The sequence below is a fragment of the Sceloporus undulatus genome, chromosome 10, assembly GCF_019175285.1.
Source record: "Sceloporus undulatus isolate JIND9_A2432 ecotype Alabama chromosome 10, SceUnd_v1.1, whole genome shotgun sequence".
Lineage (NCBI taxonomy): Eukaryota > Metazoa > Chordata > Lepidosauria > Squamata > Phrynosomatidae > Sceloporus > Sceloporus undulatus.
In genome coordinates, this window is record NC_056531.1 from 3,105,647 (window position 1) to 3,129,368 (window position 23,722).

A 23,722-nucleotide genomic window follows, 5' to 3' on the forward strand; every position below is an offset into this window, starting at 1 on the left:
CTTTGGTGAATTCATTTATTTATTGCCATTTTTACTATATTTATCGTAGCATCCCCATTCCTCCTGGAGCAACACAGAATAAAATGGCCAGAACTTCTCATAAAATCAAGAACTATCGAAGCCAAAACCACATGGCACTGAAATTTTAAATGGAAGAAAAAGCGTTATACAACATGAAAAGCACAACAATGCAGAACAGACTTTACTGCCATTTTGAAGCGGAATAAGGCAAAAAATAATTTCACCTCGCTAGGGAGGCAGCGCCATAAACAGAGTCTTGCTACCCAAAAGGCCCTGTCATGTGTAAAAAGACAATAAAGATATTTAAGAAAATAGGAATGGTTGATAAAATGGTTCGACTCAAAAAGAAAAAAGGCCCTCACAAGTCCCACCATTCTAGCCTCTTTCTATATAGAAGGCCTCCAATGATAGTAGAAATTAAGGATAGGTTCAATGGGCAGAAAGTAGAGATTTAGATACCTGTTCACCAAACTGTTTAGCAGTCAGAAGGTCAACAACAGCACCCTGAAATGTGCCCAGAAACTAAGCCAGGGAAACTGATGCAAGACCAGTGCAACATGCTATACAACGTATACTCCAGAAAAATGTCTAGCCATGATTGAGAGTACATCCAATTATAACTCTGAAATGCTGATATTAAGTACTGTATTTCATACAAATTGGTTCCATGAATATCCACACAAAAAAGCAAATACACCCGTCCCTCCACATTTGCTGGGGTTAGGGGCACAGGACCACCACGAATATGGAAAAACCGCAAATAAAAAAAGCACTAGGAATCTTTAGGTCCTCCAGTGCAACTCTGTGGGCAACATCTGCCAGACATTGACCACAGAACTGCGCTGGAGGAGCTACAAATGCCTAGTGGAGTGTTCTCTAGGAATCTTTAGGTCCTTCAGTGCAACTTTTGGTTAAAGTTGACCATAGAGTTGTGCAGGAGGACCTAGACATTCCTAAAGAGAACATATTAATAAAATCCATGAATAATCAAATCTGAAAAAGTCAAAGCTGCAGATGTGGAGGGATGAGTATATCTGTATGTAGAGGACCAAAGGACTGCAACTATACCATTGCCTCCAAGTAGATTCAGCAGAAACACAAGAATTTAAACTTCACTTTCAAAAGGCAAGGGGACCTTCATTGTTAACAAGGATATGCCTTTCTCTAAGGCTGAGAGAATGTGACTTGCCCAAGATCACTCAGAGGATTTACGATTGAGTTGGGATTTGAACTCTGGTCTCCAGGAGTCCAGTCCAACACTCAAACCTCTACAGCAAGCTGGCCTTCAACTGATGAATTAGAGGTGCCAATTTTAACTCGAGAACAATTTTTATTATTAACCAAGAGGATGAACATTATGTGGCACACTGATTTTTTTTTTTGGGGGGGGGGGAGGTTGCTATGCTACTATTACAGGGAATAAAATATTAAAATAATTATGAACAGAACTTTTTGAAGTTCTGAAAAATAGCATTTAGCTGTGCTTTGATACTATGCAAATGCATTTAATGCATAATTAAAACTGGCCATTTGTTAAAAAGCAGATTAGTCAAGTAAAAATTCTTTGATCCGTTCTGAAACAATGCAAGAGGGCCGTACAATCTAAAGAGCGTGGAAGATTCAAAAACACCTACCAGTCTAGATAAATGTATTCAACTCATCCAGTTACTTTCTTGCCAATGCTGTACAGAATCTTGGCCCAGAAAACGTCAAATGAAACATGACTGCTGAACGGATGCAGGGTCCCATCTCTCTGAAATGGGGCCAGAATGCACCAATACATCTTCAACGCCAATCTAGAGATAGATCATCAACTCCTGACCAGAGTAATCAACCAATGCAAAGTCCCTTCACGTCAAGGGAATAATTATCATAGTAGACATTAGTAATTAGTTTCCGGCGTGATGTCAGCCGGCGCAGCAATGCCAAGCAAGCTAGCGTCCTTGTCAAACACATCCCAGCCGTCTGGGCTCCTTCAGCCCCATCTCCCTGATTAGAATACACACTGATACACTGCTCACAAACCATCTGCCAGCACACACCAATAGACTTCAGACCTAAATTAGGAAACCACTCCAAACACACTGAACACTGAAGTTTGGGAAGCCTCCAGCAGATCTCTTTTGTTCCAGGTTGATTGGGGACACAACTACTTTGGTCTTCTAAGGCAGAGGTGGGCAAAGGGAGCAGGAGTTTAATACTGCTTTTAAACTAAAAACTTTGATCCACCTATCAGCATCAAGAACAAAACAGGAGATGGACAGGTGAGCCAGATTCAGAGTGATATCTCAGGGGAGGACCTCCTGGACAGCATGACACTGCTCAACTTACTGTAGATACTCATGCATAAGTCTAAAAAATTTAGTCAACAAACTGACCCAAAAAAACCTGAGTCGACTTATCCACGGGTCAATGTAAGTACTGTACTTTAACTCTTATTTTTTAAAAAGGAACCATCGCAATTCTATGATCAAGGTCTGGCAGAGGTTGACCACAGAGTTGCACTGGAGGACCTAGAGATATGTTCTCTCAGCAAAAACATAGTGTTTTGTTATTTGTGGTTTTCCCACATGCACAGGCATCCTGTGCCCTTAACCCCAGCGAATGCAAAAGGACGAGTGTAGTAGGTAACGGGGGCAATGCAGACTCACTCAGATGACTTGAGTATACAAGTAGTAACAACAAATGTGTTCATGTACAAGCTGTAGTGCTATCAGAAACTACACATTTATTTACAGTTTTGTTTGGGAGAACCATTACTCATCATCAGTGTGCATTCACAGTTTCAAGTGCTCTGGAGGACACTGTCTCTTGGGGCACTAACAGCCTCATTTGCACATGAGAGAGCAGGCCTCTCCTTGTTGGCTGTCAAACACAGCACTTTGTATGATGAAAAAACAACTGGGGTCCCCCCCCCCCGCCAGAGCCTGCAACTCATTTGTTGCACAATGCAGCCTTTATTTAAATTGGCACATCTCAAACATACTGTCCAAATTTGGTGAAAATTGGTCCAGCCATTTTCACGTCATGCAGTAACAAACCAACAACCAACATAGATTTATTACAAGTATTTATACACTGTGTGTTAACTGCCCTTAAGTCACCCTTATGGCAACCCTATGAATGAGACATCCCCAGGACACCAATCCTCAACAGCTCTGCTCAGGTCTTGCAGACTCAGGGCCATGGCTTCCTTGTTTGAGTCTATCCATCTGGAATGCCATCTTGAATTTGAATAAAGTTATATAATCTGTAACTAATATTCAAGTGCTTCCAAGAAGTTCTTCCTTGAGCACTTTCAAAGGAAAGGTATGTAAGTTTGTTAAAGGAAGGAAAACAGTTCCCCCTAGAGGCCTTCAGTTGCATAGAAAGATCTCATTCCCTTCGAGGCTCCTCCATATCCAAATCTGCAAGCTATATTAAGGCAGAATTACCCCAAGACTTCATAATTATACCACTTGCCAAAGTGCACAGGGACATTTTAGTAAATCCAACCATACAGGTACTGCTTGCCAGCTCCAAGCTATCAAATAGCACCTTGTGGGTCCCTATCAAGAAATTGTTTTCAAGCTTTTGAGATCAAGAAAACAGACATGACCTGCAGCACATGCATGAGCAATGTGCAATCCACCTCATACAAGGGTTGACAACTACACTGAACTCAGGGGCCACTTTCCAAGTTGCTCAAACACGCAACGGCCACTTTGCCCATCTATCTACCTATTGTTTATTGTTGTTGTTGTTCTGATTCAAACTTTAATAGGAAGAGAATGTAATCCATTTTAATCGGAAGTGCACATTTTTGGCCATTCGACGTTGGTGTTAATGATAATAAATGTAGCAACCAAATTATCTGGTCTCTGCTTTCTCTCCACTCCTGTCAATTAGGATGCCTCTTTTTAAAAATCTGCTACTTTTTATCTGAGAGTAAGTGTTCTTCCCCACCGCCCTTTGCTCCTCTCTCTGGGGAATGATAGCCATAAACATGTCTTAAGAGACAAGAGTTGTTAGAGTTGGATTTTCTTCTAGTATGTATGGATGTGAGAGCTGGACAGTTAAGAAAGAAGATAGAAAGAAAATCCATTCATTGGAGATGTGGGGCTGGAGAAGAATGCTGAGGATCCCATGGACAGCCAAAAGGACAAACAAATGGGCCCTAGAGCCGATCAAGCCAGAAACCTCCTGGAAGCCAAGATGACCAAACTGAGGCTGTCGTACTTTGGACACATCATGAGAAGGAAGGACTCATTGGAAAAGACATTAATGGTGGGAAAGGTGGAGGGAAGTAGGAAGAGAGGAATGCCACATACCAGATGGATGGACTCTATAAAGGAGGTCACAGATATTAAGGGGTTGCAGGAATTAAGCAGAGCAGTGGAGGACAGAGGGTCTTGGAGATGTCTCATCCATCGGGTCGCGATGAGTAGAGATCGACTTGAGGGCAGTTAACAACAAACCAAACTGCTTACACACCTTGTTGGTTTCATTGAGCAACCAGCCAAAACCTTTTACTCCAAATGCCACTTCATTGGCTGAGACATCAAGACATGTGACAGGCTGGCCATAGACAGAATGCAAAACTTTGGCTGGCTCTCCTGCCTTCAGAAGGTAGACGACCTCTTCTGCAGTTGCTACCACCACAGGACGGTCCACTACACAGGGCACCAGGCTGAGTGACTTGACCTGCAAGAATTCAGATGAGTTCAGTTAACCAAAATGCCCTCTTTCAGCCCAACCTTCTTTTTTCTGTTTTCTTTCTCTTTCCATACACATACACCATGTTTTTTTGCATGGAGCATTTTTACCCCCTCAAAATACATTGGCATTCTCAAATAGGTTAGGCAAGCTAGCATTCTCCAGGGTTCTGAACACAAATCCCATCACACCTGATCATGGTAGTGCTGCCTCATGGTTATGGGAGTTGCAGGTCAAAATATCTGGAGGGCACCATGTGTGTTCTCACCAGTTTCTGGATTTCAAATTCTGCAACGGTCTCCCAGTATCCCCTGTCATTAGCACTTTCCACTCTGACTTGGAAGGCTGATGCAGTTGCTATAGCTGTCCCTTCAGATAAGAGAGCCAGAGCTTGTATCTTCTGGTTGTGCTGGAAGTGATGAATTGGCTCAGAACCCAACATCAGACTCCACACTTTAACTAACCCTGCACACCGGTAAGACAAAAAACAAGGAAAACAATACTGTAGTTGCAATGCTGATGACCACAACATTATTTTTATTTTCATCTTCATTCAAGGTGAAAAATGGAAACCCACAGCAGACTGAGGTAGAGGAATGGCATAGGCTGCATCTGGACTGCCGAATTAATGCAGTTTGGCACCACTTTAACTGCCATGGCTCAATGCCATAGAATTCTGGGATTTGTAGCTTTGTGTGATATGTAGGCTTCTATCAAAGAGCTCTGGTGCCACAACAAATAACAAATCCCAGGATTCCATAGAATAGAGCCACGACAGATAAAGTGGTGTCAAACTGCATTAATACTGCAGTGTGGCAGCAGTCTTAGACCTGTTACAGACAGCCAAAATAAAGCTGCTTTGAGTCACTTTGGAGGTATGGTGTTTCAATGATGCTTGCGTCCTAAGAGTCCAGAAGCCACACCAAAGCCATGCTCCAGTCTGGAGCATGGCTTTGGTGTGACTTCTGGACTCTTAGGACGCATGCATCATTGAAACACCATACCTCCACTGTGACTTGAAGCAGCTTTATTTTGGCTGTCTGTAACAGGCCATGGTTTCCTTTCAGAATGGCTATGTAGGACCTGAGCAGAAGTATATACTCGACTATACGTTGACCACGTGTATACAGTCATCCCTCCATATTTGCAGCTTTGATATTTGCGGATTTGATTATTCACAGATTTCATTAATATGTTCTCTCTAGGAATCTCTAGGTCCTCCAGTGAAACTCTGTGGTCAACTTTAACTAAAAGTTGCACTGAAAGACCATTTGTAGATACTCCAGTGCCATTCTATGGTCAGTGTATGTTGGACATTGACCACAGAGTTGCACTGGAGAAACTAGAGATTCCTAGAGAGGTGTCCTCTCAGGTAAAAACAGTGCTATTGTTATTTGCGGTTTTTCCATATTTACGGGGGTCTTGTTCCCCTAACCCTAGCAAATATGGAGGGACAACTGTAAATTGAAGGCAGGTTTTGGGGCCAGAATTATGGATTTTGATATGACCCATGGATAAGTTGAGGGCAAAACCTAAGGGCATGTAACAAAGGATCTAAAGGATGAAGCAAAGAACCTATGCCAAAGAACTTATAAAATTCCAGCAGGTCTAACAGTTTGTGCGCACGCTAAAGGCTGGGTGGATGAGAGAGTGGGGGGGGGGTCAGTGCATCTATCCATTGGAGATTGGTCCTTTCGTGGATACCAAAATCCTTGGATGCTCAATTCCAATTAAATACAATGGCACAGTGAAATGGTGTCCCTTAGATAAATTTTCTGACTAAAATGTCTAAACTTACACATTGTGTAGAGATCTTGTGGCACTTTTGAGACTAACTGAAAGAAGTTGGCAGCATAACTTTCCTAGACTTCCTCAGATGCATTACTGAAGTCTACAAAAGCTCATGCTGCCAACCTCTTTCTTTCAGTGAGTCTCAAACGTGCTACTAGATCTCTCTACATATTGATTCTACAGACTAACATGGCTATATCTTTGAATTCTAGACTTCTACATGATATTTATATAGTAGTTAAGAAGGAGGACACAGAGTGGAACGTATTTCAGGCCCAGGCTAGCCACACTAGTTCTGAAATCTTCCACACAGAGAGCTCTCCATGGTCCTGATTGTCTAATGCTTCACTTGTCAGAACACATCGATGAGCCATGCTCCAGTCAGATGTTTCAGATGTTCGCGAAAGACTGGAAGTGAAAATATCCTTTCCCCATCTGAACTAACAAACAAGGAACTCCTAGTTCCCAGAAATGTGTGAGAATGTTCCCTTATGCTGCTGCGGATGCTAGGTTAAAAAGGTTTCTTCCACGCTCTAAAAGAAACAAAGCAAGAACACGGCAATGAAATAGCATCCCAACACATTTAAATGGGTATTCATGTACACTTCTGTAAAGATATTCTGGGGCCTGGGAAGTACTCCCACACCACACATTTTGGGAGCTATCTCCTAATAGCATTCCTTCTGAATATTTATGGTTCGCATCAGGGGAGCGAAAAGCATCCATAAGCCATTTTGGGGTTGCTGCACCTTTTTAGAAAAACAAATTATAGATGCATATTTCAATTAATCTGTTTGCCTAAACAATTAACCACTTTGTTGCGTATGCACAGAGCCAAATCCGCAATTAGGCCGCCATTAAAGTGTATAAGTCCCAACTAGAAACTGTCCCAGCGGAGTCATAAGGCTCTTGGAGAAGGGCCTTTCCAAATTTACTTTGAGACATAACGGTAATTACGTTGATTGTTTGAAAGGTAAATAATGGCTAAGACTGGTTTCGGAGGAAAAAACCTCAAACAAAACACACAAAGCAGCAGCTGCCCACCCAGGCATTATAAAACTAGTTAATACCTTTCAAAAGACCAACAAGAGTATCAGATACTGGGCGAAAACTGTGCAAGAAGCCAATTACTTCGGTCCCAAACTCCAAAGGGTTTGTTTGATGCCACAGCAAACGCTTTAGCATTGTTTCTTACATTTTTAGCTGTTCTAAAATTTGTACAAATTCTCATTTAGCCTTTAAAACCCACTGAGCAATCCTAAGTGTTTCCCTTTCTCTGTTCCACCTCCCACACATTATAAATCATCATCATCATCATCATGCAAAATCCACAAAAATCGATACCTTTATTGGACCAACCAAAATGCACAAAATACATGATGCAAGCTTCGAAAGCCTGCATTATATATTTTGTGCATTTTGGTTGGTCAGATAAAGGTACAGTGCTACCTCGGGTTACAAAATTAATTCGTTCCGCCGTTCCGTTCGTAACCCGATAATTTCGCAACCCGAAAAGGCTTTCCGTTAGCGCTGGAAAGCCGCTAGCCGCGCTTTGCGTTTGAATTTCGCGCCGAAATAAATTTCGTAACCCGAAAAAAATATCGTAACCCAGAACAGTTTTTTCCAATCTAACTTTTTCGTACCCCGGAAATTTCGTAACGCGATCATTTCGTATCCCGGGGCACCACTGTATTACTGTTTTGTGGATTCGGGGTGCTATTGTACATTACCAAATCTACTGTTTACAGTCAAGTCCGCTGGTACAACAGCATCTACTCAAATGCATTATCAACAAGTTACAAGCTGTTCTAGAGAATACTACTGCCCTCTTACAATCTCTGAGAAACATGCCTTTACCTCCTTACAGATGGTTTCCCATCCTTACCTACCCAACTCTAATAGCACACATTACATGTATGGAAATAAAGGGACCCTACTACAAGCTTAGATGCCAACTCTATTCCCACAGTTACCATGGCAGCAACATGTATAGATCCTAGTAATGTCACTCACAATATCAGAGGCCAGCTACTTGACTGATCCGTATCATCTCACACATGAGCAGTCAAGTAGGGTTTATCTGCATCTTTCTGTATCTTGTCGCCCTATGATCTGATCCATCAGTGCATCTGGAGAAGTGGATTGAAATCCATGTGAGCTCATGTCGAAATAAATCAGTCTTAAGGGTGTTTCTAGATTTCGTATCTTCCCCCCTCCACCCCCTTTCTTTTTTGTGTGTTGTGTGCCTTCAAGTCGTATTTATGGTGACCCTAAGGCCTGTGACAGGGTTATCTTGGTAAGTTTCTTCAGAGGGGGGTTGCCATTGGGATACAAATAAAAAGATGAATGGACGATGATCATAATTGGGGGGGGGAGCCATTTGTAAAGTGGCATGCCCCAAATTTAAACAAACCCTCTTGGAGACTGCATGAGCCTTTGTACATTTATGGATGTGTGGATGAGACATAAGCAAGCTACTGCCAGAGCACGCATAGGGTCCCTTTTTACTACAAGTCCCAGAATTCCACAGTTGATATGGACAACAACCATCTTGGCCCAGGGTTTTGGGAACTGTAGTCCAAAAACAGGAACCTGCTCAATCACTGGTTATTGCTTCCACCTGAACCCCATTTCCAAGAGGATGCGAAAAGCCCCATCTTCATTCGCATGAACACAGCCGTGAAGAAGGTGGCACTTCCTTTCACCTTCCATGCTGCAATATGAAAATCTTCCACGGTGTAAATCAGAATGGGAGGGGGCAATGGGTTAAAGCCAGCAATACTCCTGCCCCCTCCACAAGGCAATGGCTTCGTGCCAGAGCCAGGCAAGCATGGAGCAGATGGAGCCCTGGCAAGGCCCCTACAGCCCCTGCATTAGCAGCATCTGCTCATTACCCAGAACTCCTTTCCCTGCTTTATCTAATGCTCCAGGAAAAGCATTTTGATTTGATTCATTTCGGGTAAGGCAACATGGAAGGCAATTAGTGATTTTTAAAAAAAATCCAACTGGAAGGCTGCCAGTGCTGACAATGGAAAATAAGGCAGAAGAAATAGGAGGCCAGTCAGTTGGAATTCAAACCATCACAACTGTGGATTCAATTGCCAAGTCTTATTGGCCTTCCTGCTAGAGATGGAAGGTGGGCAGGGAGAAGGTGGGTTACTCTGGAGGGTAACCCAGCTGCGTTTCCGTATCTCCTTCTTGCTTCCCAAAGGCCGCTGCTCCCGTTGTGATGAATACTAGAAAGGTTAAGAAACAGACATGGATTCAACAAGCTTGGCCTCTCACAACTCCCTCTTTGCAAAGGTAAAAGAAGGTGGGATAGAGGAAAAGGCCTACAGTAAGAGATTTTAAGTGCATCTTAGCCTGCCTTATCCTGAGTCGCACTATTGGTCCATCTGACTTGAAGAGTGACAGCAAATACACATTTTCACTCATATGTGGTCGCATAGCTTCTTGGTCAAGAATGTACTTGGGAGATGTAGGTTCAAGACTCCACTGAGCCATGTGCTGGCCTTGCTCAGCCTCACCTAGCTAGGAAGCAGCAAAGGCATACAATCCCCCTTGAGCTTACTGTTGTGTTGTTGTGTGCCTTCAAGTTGTTTCTGACTTATGGCAACCCTAAAGCAAACCTATCATATGGTTTAATTGACAAGCTTTTTCGGAGGGGGTTTGCCATTGCCATTCCTCAGAGGCTGAGAAAGTGCAACTTGCCCAAGGTCACCCTGGGGGTTTCTGCCAAGCCAGGATAGTGGGATATAAATGGAATAAATAAATAATTTCAAGTCAAAGGCTTTCATGGTCGGCATCCATAGTTTTCTGTGGGTTTTTCGGGCTATGTGGCCATGTTCTAAGAATTTATTCCTGACGTTTCACCAGCATCTGTGGCTGGCATCTTGCTCTTCATTCTCTGAAGATGCCAGCCACAGATGCTGGCGAAATGCCAGGAATAAACTCTTCTAGAACATGGTCGCATAGCCTGAAAAACCCAAAGAAAGCTATAAATTAATAATGCTCAGCCCTTGGTGGAACCAGTCTTATTACTGACATTTAGTGTGCACCTTCTGCCAGGTAGGAAGGCCTGTCTTTTATTTAAGATAAAATGTAAAATGTTCACAAATGGAACATTTTGCCACTACTGGGCCTACTAATTTTCCAAAATTTCAATGCTTTCCTCTGGGGCAGGGAGGGAGAAAGAGAAGGGAGGGCCTCCCTCCTAGCATTCAGAGTCCCTGAGATGTTGATCTCCATCAATACAGTCAACCCTCCGTGTCCATGGATTGTTTACTCACAGATTCAAGCATCCATGGCTTGAAAATGTTCCCAAAAATATAAATTCCAAAAAGCCAACCTTGATTTTGCCACTTTATATAAGGAACATCCTTTTACTATGTCACTGTATTTAAAGGGACCTGAGCATCCATAGATTTCGGTATCCACTGGGTTCCTGGAACCAAACCCCAGTGAATACAAAGGCTCCACTGATACTATGCATAATGACTGTTTCTCCTTAGGGTAACTTGCAGTGTGAAATTGGGAAGTATGACCACTGGGGTGGTCCACAGAACTCTTTGCTCAGCTGGCAAAATGTAAAGACAGCAAGGTAGACAACTGAAGGAGCAGGAGGGGGCTCTCGGCTCCTCTGCAGAGCTTGGTTGCCAAGGGCATCTCTGCTGGAGCGCTGCTGAACAGGGAAGAAACAGTGTTGTGTCAACGAATTTGCTAAGAGCAGATTCAACAGAGGAGGCTAACAGCGCTACCTCCTAACGCTACCAGATGGCTTCTCCACATCGGTCACAAGCGCACAAAAGAAAAACACAAGAAGGGGAGAGAGAACTGAGAAAAAGCACCAAATCAAAGCCTTACAAAAGCTTGGAAGAGAGTCAGCAAGAGAGAGTTGTTGCTCATCTTCTCTCCACCGCTGCACCCCAGATACATTTCATAAGAGTTCTTCATGTTAATGTGGGTTCGATGAGGGCATTTATTTATTTCTCTCTCTCTCTCTCTCTCTCTCTCTCTCTCTCTCTCTGGCTTTTCTTCACGAACGAAGATTCAGGAAAGACTCGCCCCACGCTTTCTACAAGCGCGTTGATGACTAAAAAGGCCGATCTGAGATAAACAAGTCCAGTTGAAGAAAGCACAGCAAAATGTCTCCTTGGGAGATGTTTCCAAGTTGTGGTTCTTTCTGCGTTGTCATTTCTCTTTGAGACTCATTCGGCGTGTGATTTCAAAAAAGGCTGCCACATCGTGGGTAGTGTGTCTCCATGCCTCCTGATGCGAGGCCAGGACGGACCATTGCTGGTGATCAATTTGGCCAAGTCTGAGACGTTGTTTCAAGGAATCCTTGTATCTCTTCTTTGGAGCACCCCTCTTGCACTGACCCGTGGCGAGTTCACCATAGAGTATTATTTTTGGGAGGCGATGGTCCTCCATCCTAGAAACGGCTTTATTTATTTGATTTATATACCCCACCCCCTTCTTCATAAGAGCTCCAGCACACGGAGAATAGCTATGAACATGCACACAGTAATGTCCCCTCCACTGAAGTTGGTATAGGAGCTGACAGGCAAAACCATCTGTTGAAGCCTTGGGTCCAGTTTATATAGACCAGTGGTCCCCAAACTTTGCTCTTTAAGAGATTTTGCACTTCAGCTCCCAGAAGCCTCAGCCATGTTGGCCAATAGTCTGGGATTCTGGGAGCTGAAGTCCAAAATCCCTTAAAGAGCACAGTTTGGGGACCACTGATATAGACGCTGCTGAAGAGGTGGCTGATGAAATGATTATTTATACATCCAAGCCAGTGAAACTATATTAAAAAAAAATTGTACTGGGTTTATTTTCACAAATGTTTATGCTAAAACAAAAACCAGTTAGTCTTAAAGGTGCTGCCATGTTTTTTCTCTCCCTCCTTACCTCCTTTTTACTTTACCCTCTTCCTATATATGCAAGGGGAAACACTTATTTATTTAGTAATTCATTCATTCATTCATTCATTCGTCGCTTTTCTCCCAGCGTGGAATCCAAGGCAGCTCACAAATAATAAAACAATAAAACAAAATTAGCGAACAGCGAGTTAGACAAACAAAACTTTACATTCACTTTAAATTTTCATTGTGAACACAACAAGCAGATGTTTTGAAAGCATGTACAGAGTGTAATGTGTGAAACAGCCTGAGAGGAAAATGGACTGTGCTTCTTACTTCTAACTTCCAGGGAACTGTGGAAGCAACAGGAGCACTCAGTTATATCCTTAAGATATACTCACGCATGTGTGTAGGTAAACCTCTTTTTCCATATTGATACAGATTTTCAACTGATAATAAAGACTGCCTTCTTTAAAGGCTGTGTTCGGCCCCTAGCACAAACAGCTTTACTCAAATATTTTCCCTGCGTACGGAAGGGCATACTCTCGCTAGTTTTACTGCACTTCACATGTTCCTTGAATCTTGCAGGGAGACGCTTTCCTGTCTCTCCAGCGTAGAGCAAAATACATCCCAAGTACTTGATTTTATAAAGTGCACCCGTAATTGCGTACCAACCGTTGCCTTCAACGCAAATCAGATATTCCGGTGTCCAACAATTATCATCATTCAGGCAAATTCACCAAATGGGTTTTTCTTTTTAACAAGAAGATACCTAACAATGTAATAATGGGCGGTTATGGTTCATAGTAATTTGAGGGGGGTTATTTAACTGGCTCTGTAATGGTGGGATAATGTTTTCAAATTATTCTGTTTTCTCTTTTCTTTTTCTTTTCATTGTAGTCAAGATTGCGGGGTCAGTGCCCTATTGTGTATAACTTATACGTCTTTTTGTTTCCTCTTTCTCTTTTCTCTCTTTCTTCTCCCTGTCTTTTTATTTTATACTTTTTTGAATGTAGATTACTCTGATTGTAAATTAGAATGTGTTAAGAACTAAGAAACATAAACATTAGAGAAAGAGTGTTCCAGAAGTTAGGTGTCTTATATTAAATGAAGTCATTAGTAAATACAATAGTAAAAAAAAACTAACCAAATCTCAAGCTTTTAAAAAAGAATATTATTATTTATTATTATTTTATTTTCTTGTATCCCACCTTTCTCCCAACAGTGGCGCAATATATATATGACTACACTTAGATTCCACGGGCATCCTTTTCATTAAAAATGATTTTTAAAATGGAAAGACATAGCTACCTATAATGCATTTGAATTCTATTTTAACAAATGTTCTTAGCTGCCTGTAAGAAAGAGAACACTGCACTCAAAATGTGTCAGGCTTATCAAGAAATGAAAGTGAAAATAAAGAACATTTTCTTTAACAAAGTTGGTGTTCACCTCCTTTGTTATTTACAAGACACTGGTCTAGATAACACCTCCATCTCATAGCAAGCACCATGTTAGAAGAGGCATTCGGTACGATGTGTATCAGAAGAGGACATGCCTTCTCAATGACTGCTCACATTTTTGTAAGTACTTAGAATTATATATTTAACACTTAACATGGTGTTTTATGATAGAGGTTAGAAGGAGAAACCTGCCCACCTGCTTGTTGGGGGCAATTGGCTAACGCAGAGAGTGTTTAGCACTATAAAGTGGTATAGAAATGTAAATGTTACTGCTATTGCTATTACTATTACCAAGCTAGAGGCAAAACAGATGTGGAAGATTTGGCATCCACAGAAACAGGTAGAGCCTTAAAAGTGGCTGTTTCCCAGTGCTATGTGTTAAGGAGATATACAAGAGTCTTCAATGAACTAGAATATAAAAAATGATGAGCATCTTCTGAATGGCTTTCATTGCATAGGAGGTCCTGGAGGTGGAAACCTCATGATCATGACGGGGCACCACATTCTGCTTCTTTTATCCATTAACACAAGCCTTTGTTGGATTAAGGAATAATCTAACTACAGTATTAGAATGGCAATTTTTAATGTATAAAATAAAAAAGTATTTTTAAAAAGTGACTTAGTTTTGACATGTGCTTCTACCAAAAGTTTGGAGAAGTTACAACCATGCTGGCTGGGGGATTCTCGGAGCTGTAGTCCAAAACTTTTCCAGCCTCTGCATCTGATCAACTGATCAACACAACATATTCTGCCTGGCCTTTCACAACATAGCATCATAGTTGGAAATGATACTTTTGACAACAAGTTCACTTGCTCTTTTTGAAAACTTGCAAGCAAACTTCAAGCTCTCACAGAATATCCTCCATTTATGCCAAACAAAAATCTGCTTCATTTATACTAAACACACGTTTCCATAGCTATGGAATCTATAAACTTTGTGTGCCTGAATAAGTCTGGTTCTTGTTCTCAATCAAAGACACATACATGTTTTCAGTAAAGCAGTTTTTCCCCTCTACTATCTGTTAAAGCAAAGGGGATCAATGAATGCACATACTTCATTTTGCTATATAGTCTCCATACACACCGAAAGGAGATGGGTAATGAAGAGAGCTTTCCATTCATCAAACACTATCTGGTTTAGTCTTTGTCTTGCAAGCCTGGCTCCCTTCTATCTTGAGAAATAAAGGGGGTGAAACAGGTTGAAACAAGTTCTTTGCTCAAGACAAGCTTGGCTGAACCACAACCTGGCATCATTCCCCCAAGCAGCAGCTCCAGGAGGAATAAACAGCAGTTTCAATGGGTACCACAATCCAAGGCCTCCTAATGCACTGAGGGTTATTTGGCCGTTTTTTGCACATAAAAGCAAGTGTGAGTGCACACACGTGTGTGTATACAGAGAGGATTAGAGTTGCTCTCTCACACACATAAAACTGGGCACAGCTGCTTCATTTTCAGAAAGCTTTTTAAAAAACACACACAGACGCACACAATATTAGGAAAGAGTTGCCATTAACTTACCACCCTCATAAGCAGCCACAGCCAGGGAGCTGTTTATCCTCACAAAGGAGGCATGTGGCCGAGGGCCAGGTTCAGCCGAGCCATGCTCCGGTTCCAGGACAGGGGCTGCGTAGTCCCAGGTGCGAGTGTCCCACAGCTTCACATCCCCTGATGTGTATCTGGAAAAGAAAGCCAAACATTGGTTCCAAAAGCTTCATGAGTCAAGGGAAGCCACAAGAGAACTGACTCGCTGGTTGCAAGTGAAGGCAAAGCATTTGGGTTCAATCCACCATCTCCTTTCCACCATGAATACAAACCTTTTGCAGATGAGGCTGGAGACCCTCTTCCCATACTCGGACTTGTAGCTCTGCTCACATGGACAAAGAGAACATTAGGTGGCAAGGATATGCAGGAGGGTATACTTTGTTTCTCGACTGTTCACACATGATTTAGAATAGCCAGAAATACATTGACCACTCTCTTTCTCCCCCCTCCCTGGGCAATTTTTTTCCACAAGGAAGGCTGGAAAGGTTCCCAAAATCTTTTGGAACTGAGGTTCTATAGTTCAGGCCTCTCTTTTGCCCATTCTGGGGAGTACACAGCAAGGAAGTGAAACCTCAAATTGTGGCTATTTGTCTATACACCCCACACTGAACTCATTATATTCATAACCATGAGGGTGGATTTGTGTGTAACAGCCATAGCAAATATATAAAGGGGGAGGAAAAAAAGAACAAGATTCACAACAGGCACTAAGCTCCTAAGCAGTCTTGAACAAGTTCGTTTTCTTTATCTGCCTAGATAGTTACCGTATATCCTGCTTTTCAAGGCATAAGCATTCAGAAAGCAGCTCACAAGATCATAACAGCAATACAAATTTAATCTTCCAAACAAAACAGCAAATATGATCAAAGATAATCAACACACCAAATTAAAAGGAGCCAAAAGAATCCAGAGCCAAGTAAAAGCATCATACCTCAACACAACAACAAAATCACAGACTTGCTGGAAAAGAGAAGCTTCCAATCCCTAGCCAAACAAAAATAAAGCGGAACACGTGGGGCAGTTAAGTTCCACCAACAGGGTAACGCCACAGAAAAATCCATACTCATGCCACTGAACTGGCTATTTGTTCCAACACTGAAAAGTGGTACAGAAAGTAGCATACCAAAGAGTAGCTTCTGTGGTCCAAAGCTAGAACAGATGAACTACGGAGGCAGTGCCAGATTTATGCACACACTAAATCTGCTGTAGTTTCAGGTCCCAGATTTTAAATACCGTTCCCATTTCTAATTTTGTCACCTCAATGTCAAATTCAAATGTTATTTAACTGTAAGAACAGCATACCTTTCCTGTTAAAAGCAACCAGGCATCTCAACTTGACAAAGTACAGGGCTTCACCATGTTTTAATCCAGCCTGTGGGGCTTTTAAAAGCTTTTCTGCAATCACTGTATGGAACACTGATCAAAAATCCACCAAACAGTGATACCTTTTTTGGCCAACCAAAAGGCACAATATACATGTTGCAAGCTTTCAAAGCTTCACTGGCTTCTTCATCAAGCAAGGTGTTACAAACCAAACCGGAGGAAAAAATTGATGATGTTAGTTATAGGCCTGCATTTGGCTGTTTCTGCTATATTACGTTGCTATGCATTGGCTCTTTCATCAATCAATTGGGTCTTCCCATCAATGGGAATATCAGTGTGTGTGTGTGTGTGTGTGTGTGTGTGTGTGCGCGCGCGCGCGCGTGCGTGCTAATAAAACAGTCATGGAAAAAATGGGATAAACAAACATCTATGAATGGCAAAACCTTCCAAACTGCTTATCTTAATGCAGTTGGGATGCAATCCCCTCCACACTTACTGGAGAATAAAGGCTATTACACTCAAGGGGGCTTCTGAGTAGACATGTGCAGGATTCTGCCGTCAGATACAAATGATTTGCAATGATCTGCCAGATTATGTGTACTTAATGTTCATTGACCTTGAACCCATTTCACAGACCGAGGAAGGAAACCAACCAGACAAAAGAGGTGCTTCAGCCAAGCAGACCCCATGAGAAACTGAAAGAAGCCGGGTGTTTGCAAAGCGGTGCTGAAGAGGCTGGCAACTTCCTGGATAACCAAAAATAAAAACACTGGAAAGCTACAGAAAACGCGAGTACCTATGCCAACTTCAATCTCTCTCCAGAGCCCCAGATGTCCTTATCATTGCCTAATGACAATTACACTCAGCCAATTAAAGACTCAGTTATCTCTGTTGCATTGTTAGTAAGCCTTTGGACCCCAGCGTTGATGGCTGTCTCATTAGCATTTGTGCAAAGTACAACTGCAAGTTAATGCACGTAAGCTGACAAACACACAAAAATAAGCCATCGGTTTGCTCCTTCAATCCACAGGACCAGTGCTGGCAAACAGTGAAACTTTTGCAAACATATTTCATTGCTGAAGGCCAGGGGACATTCTGGACTAGCTGTTCCTTGGCTGACAGGGAAGATGCATAAGGAGCCTTTACAGCTAGGAAAATCCAAAATCTATCAACATTTCTGTCTTGTGCCCATCACTTGAATTTGCAGACTTGCGCACTCTGGAAAGCAGCTGACAAGATAGAAAAGGATTTAGAGGAGCAGCAAAACTGCACCATCTTGAAGGCAAATCCTATCTGGCAGGACCCTAAGGAACCTAAATCCAATTGTTAGTCTCAAATCGAGTAGACCTACTGAATCAATTGGTAAGCCATCACCTATATAGGTTCCATTAACTCAGTGGTGATCCTTTGTCGAGGTCTAGACAAATGGGAAATGTCTGTGGCTTAAAAGCAGGCTGGATGAAAGCTACCAGGATACAACTTGTGCTCAGTGGCTGGGCCAAGTGAGTAGGGAAGCTAGAGCAAAGGGCCCCATCTTACCCTTGGCTGGGGTGCCTAGAAGACTCATCTTCACAAAGACAGTGAATGCACTTGCCACTTTGGGAAATTCTAGCCTTTCCCACAATCTGTAACCCAACCTCTTTGAGCTGGTGGTGAGCTCATCTCTTTTTCTCGGCTGTGAAAGCTGACCTATAAATGAGGCAACAGCAGCAGATGCAGGGGGTGGAATTGAACTGCTTTGTGAAAATGTATCTACTGTATATCTATTTACCTACCTACTGTGGGAACATGCATGCATATTTAGAACTCCACTGATTTCCACAGGATTTACTCCAAGGAAATATGCACAGGATTATGGACTCAAGCATAGTCCAAGGATGAGCAACGTTTGGGGGGGGGGGGGGGGGGAGAGAGCAGCATTACCCCCTAAAGGGATCTGAGGATCCCCCTGAAATATAATTATTTTTAATGCCTCCCATCACTTATCAGGGGAAGCAATTTCACCACAGTTTTGTGGGATTTTCGGGCTATGTGGCCATGTTCTAGTAAGGGTTATTCCTGACCTTTCACCAGCATCTGTGGCTGGCATCGCCAGAGAATGCTGGCATGCCATTCTCTGCCATGCCATGCCACCATTCTCTGAAGATGCCAACCACAGATGTAGGAAAAACGTCAGGAACAAACTCTTCTAGAACATGGCCACATAGCCCGAAATAACCCACAAAGAACTGTGGATGCCAACCATGAAACCTTCAACTTGACAATTTCGCCACACTTTTGGCCCTTTTTGAGTTTGCCAGACCAGTCAATGGCTAGAGCTCTTACAAGTCTCACATTCAGAGGGTTGTCATAAGTCAAAGTTGACTGGATGGCACATCGCAGCAACAACTCCTCAACCATTTTGGTTGCAGGACGTCAACAAGAAGCGACCTGAAAGTTGATATCTGAGTCACTTCCTATTGGAGAAAATCTCACTCTGGGGCATAAAAACAGCTAGGAAGTCCCCAGCTGTGCTGGAATTGCCTCCTGCATCCCAAGGGGCATTTGGGATTATTTGGGGGGCAAAAATGGGCCCTAGTGACAGCAAAAACAGCCCTTGGAGTTGCACTTTCCCCACTCCTTGTGTAGTGGGTAAGACTGCAATGCTATCCACAGTTACCTGGGAGTAAGACTCAGCAAGAGTTACCCTTTGGCAAACATGTATTTTGTCAAATTGGGCATCTTGACCAAAATAAAATTAGTAGTTCCAAATAAAGTACATCAACCGAATCTACAAGTAATATTAAGTAAACATTTTAGAAATGTCATTGTCTTTACTCTAGCTGGAACTAGCAACTGAATTTAGGCCCATGAATGCTAGTGGAGAACATCAAATCTCACCTTGCCTTTCATTCAAGGCAAGTCCCTTCCCAATTTTAGCTCCACATTTGCAGTGCATAAATAATAATCCTGGCCTCCCTTATAATATTGCTGTAAGAATTCCCAGGAATGTCTGTCAAGTGCTTTGAGCTAGAGAGGTCAAATTTCTGGAAATGTTGAAAGCTTGAAGGGAAAACTGTTTTTTCCCATATTTTTCCTTTAAAAGGGGGGAATTTCTTTTGGCAAACATTGAAAAAATGTGATAATTTTCTGGGTTTGGGGGCAGGGTTCCACATCTCTGCTTTGGACATTTCAATATATGTGTTATTTACTCTTTGTCTGGAAATCTCTATTTCATTTCATCCAAATTTGATATAATACCCATTAAGAAACGCTCTCCCGCCCCATTAGTGTTGTGAGAATCATAGTTAGGGATTTGGTTTGGGTAATACTGCAGACAAATGAGAATAATAGCTAGAAAATTTGGAAGTACAGCTCAATGACAAGCAACAGCTTCATCTTCATATTATAAGGGACAAAAGGAGGGAGACGGGATAGATTTTATTTTATGTTTGTTCATTATTTTAAAAAAATTAAGTTGCCCTTCAGACGAACTGTTAAAAAATTGATGCCGATCTGGGTTGCACTAATTTCAATTGCTATGTGATAAACATTTTAAAAGTATAGGCCCTTTAAAAGGGGGTATGGACGAGAGGAACGATCGAACAATGCCAGTCGATTTCAGATTACTTCTACTGAATTTGCACCCAAAAAGGAGATAGCAATACTCCTTGTTTTAAGGGGGAATTGGGGGAAAGAGCTCCATGAGATGGTTTCATGTCATCGAATTTAAAAGAACCGAACAACTTTTGATTCTAAACCCTTTCCATTCAACCAAGGAAAGAAATTGATTGATAGCAACTTGAGCTGTAGAATAGCAGCTCTCATTTCTCCTCTCTAAAGAGGCTCATGCTTATGGCCTGACATCAGGGAACTCATTCTGGCAGGCGCGTGTTTATCAATAACACTTTGTGCTGTGGTTACGATACTTGTATTCTGGGTCAGACCTTGGATTCCTTTTCATTTGAGACTGCGATGTTTGTGGTTACCTCACTCCCCAATCAATGTTATGTGCAACCAGCCTTTCTACCGTTGCACATCTCCCAGCTTCAAAATGACAGGCGTCCGTGTCACGTGTGCCTCCCTTTCAAAACAAAGCCCAACGCCACCCACCTACACAGACTTAGAAAAACACTATGGCAGCCTCTGCAAAATAGAGAATTCTCAAGGACACTTAGCAATTGTAGACAATTAGCATGCAGCCGGTTAAAAGGAAAAATGGATCTGCAGATGGGTGCTCAAGTCGTTCCTCCTTTTATCTCTATTTTACAGCCTAAATTGTCTTCTGCCCTAAGCAGCTCCATTTGGGATCAGTGAAAAGAGGAGCTGCTTATCCATTTCACCTTCTTTGGTACCCTCAATCTCCAGCCACTTGGAGAAAAGGCATACTCTTCCCCTTCTTCTGTTTGCCTCCCCTTCTGATCCTTTGGTTGTGCAAGGTTGTTGTTTTCTCAACCTATTGATCCGCTCAAGGAAACCAGAAGAACTGCCAGGCATTGTATCAGCACAGTGTTCATCTCTTCAAAAATAATATTATTAAGAACAAAATGATGAGGTCTCATAGCTAAGTAACAGAACATATACTTTTCACCATGAAAAAACCCAAATCCCATTCCTAGCCCCTCATTTTAAAGCACAAATGAGGAACACATGGCCCTTAAAAAGTTACTGAATTGCAGATCCCATCAGTTGTAGTCATCATACTCCATGGTGAAGATTCTGGGGAGGTGTAGTCCAACTCCACCAGAAGAACCACATGTTTCTTCCTCCTGGCTTGACTGATCGTAAGCAGAACAACCAGAGATACTTCTCTTTGCTCTGCCAAGTCAGAGCAGTCAACATGAGGCTGGCTGGACCAGTAACTGAAATAGCACCTTCATATGTTCAATAGGGAATGCCATTAGTATAGAATGAAGAGACCCAAACAGGGACATTCCTTTTAAAGAGACGGCCCTGGTACCAATCACAGCCTATTTTTCTATCATCAAAATTGTTGTTTTACCTTCATCATTCCAGATGGACTTGGTGCACCAAGACAACAAGGCAAATAGTATTTGCAATACACTCAGGGACCTACATGCTCATTACCAATGTCTAAAATTAGCCTGGCTGAATTCTCGCGCATATCTATGCAGTTGTTTCTTCTTCCCTTGCTGTTAAAATAAATCTCTTATTAGGTCATTTTTAATTTGCTTCACGTTTCTCATTTTTAGATATATCAGCCTGAAGACGAGATAAATTTTAAAAGAGAGGCTTAGGCAAAGAAAGCCAGCTTAGATGCCTCCAAAACAAGGAAGAGACATTAATCATTAGCTATCAACCAAGATATTAAAAGGGAAGAGGCAGTCTGAGGCATGAAGATCTGATCTATAGGCAGGCTAGATGCTTTTCTGAATCTGATGAGGAGGTTTTGTTCATGGCCCTGCTTAGATAAACCATATGCAGGAGCAAGACAGGTCTGCTGCACCTTCAACAACAGCACTGATGAAGTAGCTTGAACAGATACAATTTGCCAAGTGGGTATTTAACCGTAAAAAAGGGGTAAACTACATCTGATCAAATCCCCTTCTCTGGTCAAGTCCACAACATTTTGTATTGTATCTCCACTTTACTTGGGGCTTCACCAAATTTCAACTAGCGATTAGAGAAGGTAGTGGGGCTAAGACAGGAGGATGCTTCCTTTAAAGCATTCACTTCTTTGCTGCTTCTTTGCTTGCAAATTATTAGTTTGCAAATGACTTGCACTCTGCAATCCCTTCATTGTTATGGACCAGTTCTGTCTATGATGACCTGTAGTTTGTAGAAGAAAGCTAGCTATGACCATACTGAATTTTGATTAGAAAAGGCAAAGGGTGCTCAACCTGAGGATAATGGAGCAGAGAACAGAAAAGGGGAATTTCAGCACAGAATAAGTAAAGAGATAGTCCAGGAATACCTATTTAACCTAAACGAATATAAGTCTCCAGGACCAGATGAACTACATCCAAGGGTATTAAAAGAACTTGCAAATATAATATCAGAACCATTGGCAATAATCTTTGAGAACTCCTGGAGAACAGGAGAAGTCCCAGCAGACTGGAGGAGGGCAAACATTGTTCCCATCTTCAAAAAGGGAAAAAAATAGGATCCAAACAATTATCGTCCAGTTAGTCTGATATCTATACCAGGAAAGATTCTAGGGCAGATCATTAAACAGAGAGTCTGTGAACATCTAGAAGGCAATGCCATAATCACAAAAAGTCAACATGGGTTTTAGAGAAAGAAGTCATGCCAGACAAACCTGATCTCTTTTTTTGATAAAATTACCAGCTTGTTAGATGAAGGGAATGCTGTGGATATAGTATATCTTGATTTCAGTAAGGCCTTTGACAAAGTTTCTCATGATATTCTTGCAAAGAAGCTTGTAAAATGTGGGCTAGACAAGGCAACTGTTACATGGATTTGTAATTGGTTGACCGGCCAAAGCCAAAGAGTGCTCAACAATGGCTCCTTTTCAACCTGGAGAGAAGTGACCAGTGTGGTGTCCAGTGGGGCTCTGTCCTGGGCCCAGTGCTATTCAACATCTTTATCAATGACTTGGAGGACAAAATTGGGGGCATACGTATCAAATTTGCAGATGACACCAAATTAGGAGGAGTAGCTAATACCCCAGAGGACGGGATCAAGATTCAAAATGACCTGAACAGACTAGAAAACTGGGCCAAAGCTAACAAAATGAAATTCAATACAGAGAAATGTAAGGTACTGCACTTAGGATGGAAAAATGAAATGTACAGCTATAGGATGTGGGACACCTGGCTGAACAAGACTACATGTGAAAGGGATCTAGGAGTCCAAGTAGACCATAACTTGAACATGAGTCAACAGTGCGATGCGGCAGCTAACAAGGCCAATGCAATTTTAGACTACATCAATAGAAGTATAGTGTCTAGATCAAAGGAAGTAATAGTGCCACTATATTCTGCTTTGGTGAGGCCTCACCTGGAATATTGTGTCCAGTTCTGGGCACCACAATTCAAAAAGGACATTGAGAAACTGGAGCGTGTC

The 23,722-nt window shown here is 42.1% G+C and overlaps 1 protein-coding gene across 1 annotated transcript in view; it reads right to left on the reverse strand.

The window, feature by feature from the left end:
• FBXW8 (F-box and WD repeat domain containing 8) overlaps positions 1-23,722 on the reverse strand; it is a 43,432-nt gene that overhangs the window by 13,956 nt on the left and 5,754 nt on the right. Inside the window, exons 3-5 of the mRNA XM_042442151.1 lie at positions 15,350-15,507; positions 4,985-5,181; positions 4,495-4,704 (exon numbers count right to left, since the gene is read on the reverse strand). Coding sequence (XP_042298085.1) covers positions 4,495-4,704; positions 4,985-5,181; positions 15,350-15,507 — 565 coding nt within the window. The remainder of the gene's footprint in view (positions 1-4,494; positions 4,705-4,984; positions 5,182-15,349; positions 15,508-23,722) is intronic.